This window comes from Cricetulus griseus, chromosome 7 (assembly GCF_003668045.3).
Source record: "Cricetulus griseus strain 17A/GY chromosome 7, alternate assembly CriGri-PICRH-1.0, whole genome shotgun sequence".
Lineage (NCBI taxonomy): Eukaryota > Metazoa > Chordata > Mammalia > Rodentia > Cricetidae > Cricetulus > Cricetulus griseus.
The window spans coordinates 72,072,488-72,085,729 of NC_048600.1; the positions used below are offsets into that span (position 1 = coordinate 72,072,488).

The following is a 13,242-nucleotide window of genomic DNA, read 5'->3' on the forward strand; positions in this document are numbered from 1 at the left end:
GCAACTACCATGCACAGATTTTTTTTCCTTTACAATTTATATCTGAAAGCACTAAAGCTTGGGGAAGCCAAGGGACTACTAAGGTCTTATAACTAAGAAATGGTCAAGAACAAAAGCTGAGCCTAGAGACAGGCTGGGTGGCACACTCCTGTCATCACAGTACTTGAGAGAAGAGAAACACACTGGAGAGATGGCTCAGCTGTGAAGGAAATGTACTGTTCTTGCAGAAGACCCAAGTCTAGTTCCCAATACTCTTTCAGGTGTCTCACAACATCCCATAACTACTCCAGCTACAGAGGAGCCTGGGTAGAGGGTGAGTTTGATACCTCTGAGAAATACTTCTTTCTAGGGTGTTGCATTCATGTGTGCACACACAGACACACATGTACACACACAAACAATTAAAAAACAATAAAAATGGCCAGGCAATGGTGACACACACCTTTAATTCCAGTACTCAGGAGGCAGAGGCAGAGGCAGAGGCAGAGGCAGAGGCAGAGGCAGAGGCAGAGGCAGAGCAGAGGCAGGCAGAGGCAGGCAGAGGCAGAGGCAGCAGAGGCAGAGGCAGAGGCAGAGGCAGAGGCAGGCAGTTCTCTGGTTTTGAGACCAGCCTGGTCTATAGAGCAAGTTCCAAGACAGCTGGGACTACACAGAGAAACTGCCCTGTCATATAGGGTGAGGTGGGGCCTAAGGAGAGACGACAGAATTTTTCCTGAAGGTGGGATTATGTGTGTACTGTTTTATTTCTGGGGTTAAGCAGAAATTGTAAATATTGTAAATATTCAGTTAATGTGGGTTAACTAACTGAGGAAACAGTGAGTAGCCCAGTGTTCTATCTTTTCATAGTTGCTATAGTTTGTTTTTTAAATTATATTTACTTATTTATTTCTGTGCCTGCAGGTGGAGACCAGAAGACAACTTGCAGGAGTCAGTTCCCAGGATTTGGACTCAAGTCATCAGTCTTGGTGGCAAGTACCTTCACCTTCAGAGGCATCTCACTATATGGCTATATGTTCTTTCTTACTATTATTTTTATTACCATAATTGTACAAATAAATGGGGCCCACAGTGAACATATCCTGCCTAATCAACATCAGGCCCACCCATCTTGCTACTCCCTCCTGCCACCTAGCCTCCTTCTGAGGCCCTGATCATCCCTTGTCTGCCCTTAGGTTCTTTCCCCCCCTCCTTCCTTCCCCCCTCCCTCCCTCTCCCTCTCCCTCTCCCTGCCCCTCTCCCTCTCCCTCTTTCTCTTTCTTTCTTTTTCTTTTTTCTTTTTTTTGAGGCTGCTATCCTGGAACTAGCTCTTGTAGACCAGGCTGGTCTCGAACTCACAGAGATCCGCCTGCCTCTGCCTTCTGAGTGCTGGGATTAAAGGTGTGCGCCACCACCTCCGGGCTTCTTTTCTTCTTTTGGTACTCATTTTTCTATATCTCCATCCTTTTCTAAATTTTGTTGTTTTATTTTATGTTGTGAGTATATGTGTAGATGAACGTGCCACGGTGCACAGGTGTAGAGGTCAGGGAACTACTTGCATAGAGTCTGTTCTTTCCTTCCACCACATGGGATCTGGGGATTAAATTCGGGTTGACCAGCTTGTTGGAGGCAAGCACCTTTACTCCCCACCTCACCCGCCCTGTTCTCATCATTTTCATGCAGATGTCAATGTTTCATTCTGTCTTAAGGCTGGATGGTTGTCTATCATGTTTCCACATCTGTTGATGGACACCTAGATTGATCTAAATCTTGGCTACTATCAGCAGCGCTGTAATGCGCAAAGGGCATGCAGCCATCCCTCTTGTCTATGGATATCATTCCCCCTGATCCACTCCCAGGAGTGTCATAGCTAGATCACAATAGCTCCATTTTGCTTTTTTGCAGTAACCACCAACTGACTGCTCACAGTAGCTACACTAATTTACACTCCCTTGGCAGTGCATAAGGGTTTCTTTTTCTCCATATCCTTGCCAACATGCTTTTCTTTCTTTCTTTCTTTTTCTTTCTTTCCATTTCCTTTTCTTTTTCTTTTCTTTCTTTCTTTCTTTCTTTCTTTCTTTCTTTTTTTTTTTTTTTGATAAGAGCTTTTCTAACTCAGGTGAGATGAATTTCCTTGTCATATCTTTTGCTTCTCCTTGTTGGCTGAGAGTGGTCCGACTGTTGCTGGAGGGTAGAAAGTGTGTGGGAGGAAGACAACAGGGTACAGAGGAGGTGAGGGTCAGGCTGTGCTGGTGAGAACACTGAGCTGCTGAGCAGAGGTGGGGCCTGTCAAAGTCCATTAGTGTCAGAGAACAGCCTGAGGCTGTGTGGTGAACCTCACACAGTAGGTTGGCCAGTAAGAGTCCCATCAGCTGGGCTGCCAAGTTAGCTTAGTTGCTAGTGTGCTCACCTAGCTTATAGGAAGTCCTGGATTCAATTCCCATCACTCTATGTATGACTGGAACACTGGTACTAGAGATAGAAGGGGATTAGGAGCCAGCCCCTCCTACATGACACTTCACAGGGGTGATCTCAGCTGAGCTTCTTCCCAGCAGCTGAAGTCATTGCACTGCATGTGCCAGAAGGCCTGTGAGTCTTTGGGGATGGAAAATGCTCCCCAGCTGGCATTGTTTGTTCTGGTCTAGGTCTCTGCCCTCTCTAATACCCCCCCACTCCCAGTTGGCATAGGCAGTACTGTACCCAAGAGCTAGCTACCAGAGGAATTGAGAGGCCCAGCACAATTTCCTCCAGAAACCCAAGGTCCTTTGGAAAATTAAACTCACAGGAGAATAAAACCCTGTGTCCAAGGCCAGGTGTGGAGGTGCATATCTGTAATCCTAGGAGCTGGGTGGTAGAGACAGGAGTATTAGAAATTTATTGTTGGGGCTGGGAAGATGGGTCTGCAATTTAAAAAGCACTTGCTCTTTCAGAGGATCTGGGTTCAGTTCCTGGTATATACATGGTAGCTCACAATCATCTATAACTCCAGTTCCAGGAGATCTGACACATTCTTCTGGACTCCAGAGGCACTAGAACATACATGACACACATATACATACAGGCAAGACAACCATACATATAAAAAAATCTAACAATAGTCTGTTGGCACACGCCTGTAATCCCAGCACTCGGGAGGCAGAGGCAGGCAGATCTCTGAGTTTCAGGCCAGGCTGGTCTACAGAGCTAGTTCCAAGATAGCCAGGGCTACACACACACACACACACACACACACACACACACACACACACACAAACCTGTCTGAAAAACCAAAAAAATCTACCAAACAAATAAAAGCAAAACCAACCCTCTTGTATGAACTAGTACACTGTAAGCTAAAGCACCAGTTGTATCACTCCTCTTTCACTCATCCCTAGCCCTAAAATAAGACAGCATGATTGGTCCTGGGCTGCCCAAAGGCAGCCATAGTTCCAGAACAGGGATTTGGGTTATCAGACAGTCTCCCAGTTTCCTGGTCTTCATTCCCAACTCTGCTTCAGTTCAGGAAGTTCTTAGCACCAGGAGCAAACATCCACATTTAATTGCATGAAGGTATTTAGGCCCCACTGTATATTTTTTTTTGTCATGGGTAATCTAGGCTATCCTCAGATGCAATATGTAGTCAATGTTGGCCTTGAACTCCTGATCTTCCTGGCTTTACAACCGGAATGCTGAAATTACAGGCATGCAGTAACGTGCCTGGCTCTATATGAAATATTTGGTCCTGTCTATAGAAAAAAATTTTCTCTCTTCAGAAAGCTGTATTATGTTAAGAATCAGAAGGCTGGGCTGGGGATATAAGTTCAACAGTCCAACACTGGACCTGGAAAGTTCAAGGCCTTGAGTTTGATCCATAGCACTGTGAATAAAATTAAAAAAAAAATCACTGGAATCATTAGCCTGAATTACTCAGTGGTACTCTGGTACAGCATGTACTAGGCATCCAAGAAGAAACCGACATTCAATTTTCAGTACTGGAAAAAAAACAAAAAAAACAACAAAAAAACTGATCCGAGTTCCATCTCCTGCATTACAACCCAGCTCATTTCCCCAGCCTTGCTTTTTGATGGAGCTACATACTTAGGTCATTTACAGCACTAGCCTTTTGTAATTTTTGTACTTTTTTAAAATTTTGTATTTTATTTTGAGACTGGATCTTGGTATTTAGTTCCAGTTAACTTGGTACTCACTCAGTAGCCCAGGCTAGCCTTAAACTCTCTGCAATCCTCTTGCCTCAGTATTACAGGCATGTGCCACCACCCCTGGCTTGCCTATGATGATGGATGATGATGGTGATGATGATGATGATGATGCTTTTTCAAGACAGGGTTTCTCTGTATAACAGTCCTGGCTATCTTTGAACTCATTCTACAGACCATGCTGGCCTCGAACAAACAGAGATCTTCCTACTTCTGCCTCCACAGTGCTGTGATTAAAGGCATTTGCCACCATTTCTCCAGGCTTTATTATTACTTTTTTAAGATTCTATCTTATTTTGTGTATGAGTGCTTTGCCTTCAAATATGTTTTGCACCACATGGGGTGCATGGTGCCCAAGGAGAACATCAGATTTGATGAGCTGTAGTTACAGGTTGTTGTGAGCCAGAAAGTGGTGCTGGGAACCAAAATTAGGTCCTTTGAAAGAGCAGCCAGTGCTCTTAACCATTGAGCCTTCTCTGCAGCCTCAGCCCTCTATTTTCTTATTTATTTACTTTATTTATTTCAAGACAGGGTTTCTCTGGGTAGCCCTTGCTGTCCTGGTACTCACTCTGTGGACCAGGCTGACCTCAGAGATTTGCCTGCCTCTGTCTCCTGAGTGCTAGGATTAAGGGTGTATGCTACTGCATGGCTTCCCAACTGTCCATTATTTTAATGTAGGAAAAACTCATAGATTTTCTTCTATCATGGACTGGCCTTGTGCCCTTGGATAAGTATGTCTCTGAACTTCCGTGACCTCATCTTCAAAACAAGAAGATGAAGCAATCATTCAGTTGATTTTCCCAGGGCTAAGTATCTCTAGTTGAGGATAGTCTTAAAAGGTCTCTTAAATTCTCAGTGCCCCACCCCATGTCTTTCCCTGGACCAGGGCAGGGCCCAGAGCAACCATCTCAGAGCCCCAGTTCCTACCTGCCAGCAAGGCCTGACCACCTTTGTTGGCTGTGACACTGATTGCTGGGTGTAGATAAGCCAGCTAGTTATAGTCCACACGAAGTCCTGCTATGGCTATATGTCGTATGGGGGTACATCTCCCCTCTACGCGAAATTATATAAGAACTGTTCCATGCCAGGTGTGTGTCATAAGCCTTTAATCCCAGCACTCAGGAGGCAGAGGCAGGTGGATCTCTGTGAGTTTGAGGCCAGCCGGATCTCAGAGTGAATTCCAGGACATCTAGAGAGAGACCTGTCTCAAAGAGTTCCAGGTCATGACCTTGGGTCATATGGCCATTTTGAGGACAGCCTAGGTTACTTGAGATTCTGTGTCAAAATAAACAAAACATGGCACTAATGACAATTATGTCAACGCCGACAAAGCCCAAAAGGAGGTCTAGTGTAAATATCATCTTCAGAGAGTATTTACCAATAACTAAAAGTGCACCCTGGTGGATATATGTAATAGTGTGCTCTCTGATTCAGGGTATACACACCAGTTTTATAAAACCCTGGCTAAATTCTTGAATCCCTTTAAACCTTATGTTTCTTGGCACCTCTTCAAGCACTGGCCTTATTGTGTGTTTTATAATAGGGCACTTTGGCTGTTTCACTGATTCCTTAAGTCAGACATTAATTGCCCTTGATTTTCCTCTGAGAGAGGGGTCCTGAGGCTTTCAGGGCAGTAACTGGAGCTGGAGCTGGACATCAGATTGCTATTAATATTTCCTCCAGTATTCCTGATGATCATAATACCAAGGCCTAGTCTCCAGGAAGCCTTGCCCTCCATGCAGGAGACCATCTGTCTTTTAATACTTCTTTTGGAGATGACCAACCTTCCATGTTGTTAGGGCCTTAGGTGAGTGTGGGACTCCTGGGAAGGCCTGCAGTAGTTAGGTGCTCAGATTTCTAGATCTAGTCCAGAAGTTCTCCCATTTCCAGTATTTTGGGATCAGAGTTCCAGGAAACCTTCATTCATCAATTAAAGAAGCTAATCGCGTTTTCTTCCTCCTTACCTTGTGTAGTGACTACTGGATAGCATTTGTTTCTTGTGTTTACTGTGCCTTCCCCCACACTACATGTAAATTCCGGGAGGACAGGTGTATGTTAGCCTGGTTTATTGGCGGACCTTTCTAAGAACTTCGCAGGCCCCCAGAGCACCAAGTCAGTAAATATTTATTGAACCGAATGACAGTGAAATTTGAAACCACCTGGAATAAATGGTTCCCTCATGTTACAATAGAGAAATCGAGACCCATGAAGCAGACTACTGCAGATCAGGATACAATCTCAGATCTCTCCGAGTCCCCAATTGTCACTTCAAATCCACCCTAAACCATTCAAGCTACTTGAAAGAAAAACCATTTCTTGCCCATAAAACACTGGGATTCGGGGGCCTGGTCAGGGTGAGCACTACTGGGAATTCTGCTCTCTTTCGAGGCGTTCACCGCCTCTAAGGGTAAGTAAAGACTCACTTGGACCCACTGCGGGTACCCTGGCCAGGCAGTGGCTGGGCCAAGGTCACCGGAGTGGGTCCAGGAGCCATGCACGGGGGGCAGTCAAAGAACCCCTTTGCAGCATCTTCAAGTCAGGGCCAACGCATGTAAAGATCCCTTCCCCGGAGTCCCACAACCCACATTGCCAGCATTAGCAGACCGGCTGGCCGCGTGGCCAGGCCCCATGTGCTCCACCTGCGGCGGCTCTTGGGCGCTGGCCCTTTAAGGCTCCTCCCCCACCCCCGCCCTCCCGAGTTGCATCAGGCACGTGCTCGCCCCGTCCGCCGGCCGCGCCGCAGGAATGGCCGCCGAGGGGCGGGGACGGGGCGGGGTCTTCCGCCGTGCGCGCGCGCGCCCACCGCTGCGCCGTCCCCGCCCCTCGCGCGCCCGCGTCTCGAGGCGCGCGCCCGCCCGCCGCCCGCCGCGGATCGCGTGGTCTGGCTCGGCTCTCCGCGCCGCTCCCCCCGGGGCCGTCCGCACCGCTGCAGCCCCCGAGCCGCCCCGGGCCGGGGGCGGGGGGACGCAGGCCGGGGACCGAGGCCCGCCAGGCCGACCAGGCGCGCCGGAGCCCTCTGCCCGGCGCGCCGCTTCGCGTCCGCCCGCCCGCGCCGCCCCGCGTCCGCGCGCCCGGGCCCGGCGCCCCGCCAGCGGCCTCGAGCGGGGCCCGCGGCGCGCCCGGCCGCTCCGCGCAGATGGCCACTCAAGTGGAGCCGCTGCTGCCGGCGGGTGCCGCGCTGCTTGCAGGCCGACGAGCACGGCCTGGCGAGGAAGAAGCCCGCGCCTGACGCCCAGGCCGAGCCGGGCCCGAGCGACGGCGGCGGCGAGCCCGACGGCAGCGCTCGCAGGCCAAGGCCCGCCTGCGCCAGGCCCAGCCGCGACGGCGCGGAGCGCGAGAGCCCGCGGCCACCCGCAGCCGCTGAAGCTCCAGCGGGAAGCGACGGCGAGGACGGCGGCAGGCGTGACTTCGTGGAGGCGCCGCCGCCCAAGGTGAACCCGTGGACGAAGCACGCGCCGCCGCCGGCCGCGGTGAACGGACAGCCGCCTCCAGGTGGGTCTGCTCGGCGCGGCATTGGCCCGCGCGGTGACGCGGGCGTTTCCCTCAGAGCGGGGCTGCCGGGGCAGCAGCGGTTGGTGGCAACGGCGCGCCTCGGGCCTAGCTGGCCGGACCGATCCGGGCGGGGCCGCTCGGTGTGCTCTCGGTGTGCCCTGTGTTCCCTTGCGTGCTGGCGCCCCGGGAGTGCGTGTTCAGTGAACATGTGTCACGGCTCCGAGCGGGGCCTGGCTTTGAAGTTCGCAACTTTGCGCCTCGGGGAGCCGGGTGAGGTGTGGGGAGTGCGGGCTCCAGCGTGCCTCGGAGCCGGTGGCGGCCTGCGGCGACGCAAGGGGCGTGTGTGGCGGCGAAGGAGTGGCCGGGCCGGTGCGGGGCAGGCGGGTGACAGTTGGGCGCCATGCGCCGCGCCGGGGCTGTTCGCTGCGCTCGCTGGCCTGGGCTGCACGCGGGGTTCCCCTCCCCCTCCGAGTCCGGGCGGGAGGTGACTAGGGAATCCCGACCGAGGGCGATCGGCTTGGTCTGCGAGGGGCACTCGGCTCGGGGACAGCGTTGGGGGCACAGAGGATTTCCGCCTGTGTATTCCCGGGTGCCTCGTAGTGAGCGTGGCCCTGGAGTTTGACCGTCGGAGTCTCAGTGCTTTTATTTATTTTTAAAATTCCCTTAAACCGTGGGCCCCGAGGAAGTCGGAGCTAGCCGCTTTCAGGTTCCAGAGTGCAGGAAAGTGTAGGCCTAGCCCCGGGGGAACCCAGCACAGCCCATCCTCAGCAGCACGTTGGTTGCCCTTTCGATTTCTCTTAGGGTTGCTTCATTAGGAGGAGGGCACATGGGGTGGTGGTGGGGGGTGTGCTGTAGTACCAGTGTTCTCTTCCTCTCCTTCCCTTCCAGAATCCTCTTATGCAAGGGGCAGTGCTGAAACCTCCATTTTCTTTCAGATCCTCGCTCTCCACCCACAGAGTGGGGGAAACAACTTTAAGACGCTCTTTGGTCCTGCCCCTCTTTAAACCCAGAGGTATAATCAGCCGCGCTCCTCAGAAGTTTAAATGAGGCTGTTCACTCAGGCCGCCGCGCTTAGCTACTGGTGAACCTGCCTTGTGGGTTTTAAATCAGCTGTGACATCAGGCAGGATTGGGTGCCTGAGCTGGCATTTTGTGTAAAGCCAAGGGCCCTTGATAGCTTGCGTCACTGGGGTTATTGATCGTGGGAAGAAGACAGCTTGGCTGGCATCTCAACTTTCCCTCTGGATAAAGTCAGACACGATTTAAGTGACTAAAGAACAAATTCTAGGTAGGGTAAATATGTTCTGCACCTTTTTCAGGGTAGGGGTGGGGGGAGGGTTCGACACAGGCTTTCTCTGCATAGCCCTATTCTGGAACTCTAGACCAGGCTGGCCTTGAACTCACAGAGATCCACCTGCTTATGCCTCTGAGTGCTGGGATAAAGACGTGCACCACCACCGCTGGCTTGTCCTGTTTCTGTTTATTTTGGGGGATCATAAAACAAGAGAGTAGCTAACTACCAGTTGGTTTAGAATCTTTGGAGTAGTCTTTTGGCAGACCACTGGAATTAATCCAGTAGCTTCTGTCTTTAAACTTGTTACAGCCTTGGTACTTTGTAGAGTGAAATCTGTGATTGGGTTGTCTGTCGGCTAAGATTTGGTCCTGGCCTTTTCTCATCAGCCAATGGGAATTTTTTCCAACCCTGGTTTTATTTGCAGACTGGACATGTTTAAATATGACACTAGTGGAGTGGCTGTGTGGTCTTGGGATTTTTGTGTTCTGTGATGCATATGTTTTTGGGAGTCTACAGAATTGAGTCTCATAAGCAAGCTAAGCTTTCCAAAGCTTGCTGCAAATGCCTATTTTTAGCCTCCTTTTGGCTCAGATGCTAGTGTTTTAGTTCTTAAGGGACACAAGCAGTGACTAGTAATAAAATCATGTTTTACCATCTCTTCCCTCCCATGTGGAGTACTGAATCCAGTTTACACTTCTAAGTTCAAGGTTTGTAGGTTTTTTTGTGGGAGTGCTGGGTAGGTGGATGAGGGTATGGTCTATCTAATGTAACCCAGGGTCGCCTGGAACTTATTTAATCAAGGGTGGTCCTGACCTCCTTATTCTCCTGCCTGTTTTCCTACTGATGAGATTACAGGTATGTAATGCCATTCCTGGTTTTACGTTTATAAGTTTTGTTGTTCTTTTTGAGACTGGGTTTTCTGTGAAACAGCCGTGGCTTAGATTGACTTTGTAGATGAAGCTGTCTTTGAATTTACAGAGGCCTGCCTCTGCCTCTGCCTCTACTTTTGCCTCTGCCTCTACTTTTGCCTCTGTCTCTGCCTCTGCCTCTGCCTCTGCCTCTGCCTCTGCCTCTGAGTGCTGGGATTAAAAGTGTGAGCCACTACACCCAGCAGGTTTACAATTTTAAATTTTGGGATTTGTCCTTTTGGACACTCTCCCTAACAGAATTATTTACATTCTTTTTTCCTTACTCAAGCCACACCTTCAGTCTATAGAGTGCCCACAGGAGAAGATAGGTTTGGGGCTCAGACTGCATATGTTCACAGTGCTATCTATACCCCATTTTAGCAGTGTATTTCACCTTCCCCATTTGTACAACAGGCATTAATTTATGATGTGCCTGCCTCAAAGGGTAGTGTCGAGCATTCACTTTGATAACCTGACACCTGTGTATGCTTTAGTTTAGTGCAGTGGTTCTCAACCTTCCTAATGCTGTGACCTTTTAATACAGTTGCTTCCCCAACCATAAAAATTATTTTCATTGCTATTGTGTAACTGTAATTTTGCTACTGTTATGAATCATAATGTAAATATTTGTGTTTTCCAGTGATCTTGAGTAATCCCTATGAAAGGGTCCTCTCTCCCCCCCTCCCAAGGGAGTCACAGCCCACAGGTTGAGACCACTGGTTTAGTTCCTGGGAGATTATGGGACTTCAGGAACTTTTGTCTGGATCTCCGTTTTTATTTGATAGTTTTTTTTTTTTTTTTTTTAACTTGTGAAAAGAAACAATCAAAGAATGCACGTTTTGTTTTTGTGTATAGCTCAGCACAAGAAACATGGAATACTTTAAAGTTAAACTTTGTACTGGGCCTGATGGTTCACACCTATAATCCTACCAGAAAGGGGAGATTGAGGCAGAAGGATGACTGTGAGTTCAGGGCAAGCTTCTGGAGACACTGTCTTAAAAAAAAAAAAAAATTGACTCTGAGTTGATAAACCTTTGTAATAAAAAATCCACAAGAATTTACCTTTGATTGTTTTTGGATGCAAAGCATATATATGGACAGCTTTTTTTTTTTTTTTTTTTAAGCATTTCTTTTGTGTGATGGGGTGTTGGTGAGTGGAGGTCAGAGGATATCTTATAGGAGTCTGCCCTCTCCTTCCACCATATATGGGTCCTGAGGATTGAATTCAGATTGTCATGCTAGGTTGCATTTGCTTTTACCTGCTAAGCCTTTTTGCCTGCCCATGGTATTAGCCCCTTCCTCCCCTTTTCCTCTGTGTAACAGCCCTGGCTGTCCTGGAACTTGATTTGTAAACCAGGCTGGTCTCAACTAGGAGACCTGCTTACCTCTGCCTTCCAGAGTGCTGAGATTAAGGTTGTGCCCTGCCTGACTGGGAATGAGAGTCTTAAAGGTTGGTCAGTCACTCAAAGAAATGTCTACTTTTTTTTTATTTGTTCTGTTTTTCAAGATAGGGTTTCTTTGTATAGCCCTGGCTGTCCTGGAACTTGCTCTGTAGACCAGGCTGGCCTTGAACTCACAAGAGATCCTCCTGCCTCTGCTTCAGGAATGCTGGTATTAAAGGCAAGTACTGCCAAGCCCAGCTCCAAGTCCAGCTTTAATTCTACTCAAGCTTTAGTTAATTTACATCTCCTAGACCCTGGAGAATGCTTACCGTGCTCTCTTATATACAGCAAGTAGCCCCTGTGATTGTTGTGTATCTGCCTCTCACTGGGTATACTGAGAAAGCTTGTACCTAAGCTGGGGGCTAGAGTCTGAGACTCAGGTGCTTCATTTGTGTTTGTATGGAAGTCTCCTTGAAATGGAGCTGATTATGGAGGCAGGTTTCCAAAGCCTGCTAACTCATGGTGTCCTGAGACCCTGCCCTGCCCTTGCTGCTAAAGTAGTTGGTGATCACAACATCATTTAAGTCTTTAGCCTTCTGGCTCTGGAAAGTGGTTTACACTTAGCTGATTCCCTAGCTAAGTTTCTAACTTCCTGGGTAATCTTGGGATTGTGCACCTCTCTGAGTCATTATTAATTTACTCCTCTAAAGGAGAGTAATGGTAGTGGTTTTGCAGAGTTGTGAGAATTGAAGGTAGTAAATGTTACAAAGCCCTTAGCACAGGTGCCCGACACGGAGGGAACCCATAAGTATTGCATACAGTAAATACTGTCTAAAATTATTTTTGTGGGACTAGTGAAATGGCTCAGCAGATAAAAGGCATCTGGCACCTTCTACTAACCCTGATGACTTGAGTTGGATTATCAGGACCCATATGGTTAATATCTGCAAGTTGTACTCTGACCACACATATATAAATGAAAGTAAACATATATATTTGTGATAGTTATCATCATGTACTAATCCTGCTTTTGATTGCCCTCCAGTCACAACACCCTGTGGTCTCCCTACCTTGGTTTTTCATCTGCAGTGAATTGATTAGATGGAAATGTTTTAAGGTTCTAGTGTTAAAACTGTTCTTCCTGCTAGAACCCCAAACCCACTCCCTATCAAAGCAAAATTGAAGCAGAGCTTTAAAGTGCATGTTTCCTCAAATCTGCCAGTGTGATGGGGAACTCATGTCTTAACTCCAAGACTGGAGAGAGACTCTTGGTTTCATGACCTGAGGTTGGTAGCTTGGGAAGGCATGCGGTGGAGTGATTGGCCTTACTGTGTGGTGATAGAAAGCTCATAACAGCACCCCTAAGACTCCTCCTACCCCAATGCATAGAGAAAATAGGATGACCTTAGTTCCTATCCTAACACCCCATCTCCCAAGTGCTGGGTTTAAAGGTATGTGTGGCCACTTAGTATATCCAGTGTTTAATAAGAAATTCTGTAAAACAATTTTTTTTTTTATGGGTTTGAGACAGGGTTTCTCTGTGGCTTTGGAGGCTGTCCTGGAACTAGCTCTTGTAGACCATGCTGGTCTTGAACTGCCTGCCTCTGCTTCCCGAGTGCTGGGACTAAAGGCGTGCACCACCATCGCCCGGCAGAACAAATTTTTACTAACAAAGAAGTGGACTCTGAGAAGGGGAAGTGTTAAAGATGAAAAGGTTTATGCCTAGTCATGCATTGTTATGAATCTTGCCTGGATCTCCATTTGAACAAACTGGACCATGAGATGTTTTGAAGCAGGGTATGGTGGTTCATGTCTATCCTCCTATCACAGGGATACTGAGGCAGGAAGAGAGTCCTAGGTCAGCATGTGCTATAAAGTAAGATCTTGTCTCAAGCAGACTCCTACACAAATCCTTTTGATGGGAGATTTGATTATTTTTAGATCATATTATGTTATCCTGTTTTGTTCAGGGCGTATGGTCATTCCTTGTTTGGA

General features: G+C 48.4%; 1 protein-coding gene across 1 annotated transcript in view; it reads left to right on the forward strand.

The window, feature by feature from the left end:
• Nucleotides 1-7,293: 7,293 nt before the first annotated feature.
• Nucleotides 7,294-13,242, forward strand: part of Larp1 (La ribonucleoprotein 1, translational regulator) — a 51,870-nt gene continuing 45,921 nt past the window's right edge. Inside the window, 2 exon segments of the mRNA XM_027427431.1 lie at nucleotides 7,294-7,353; nucleotides 7,355-7,664. Of these exon segments, the coding sequence (XP_027283232.1) occupies nucleotides 7,309-7,353; nucleotides 7,355-7,664 (355 nt within the window). The 5' untranslated portion in view covers nucleotides 7,294-7,308.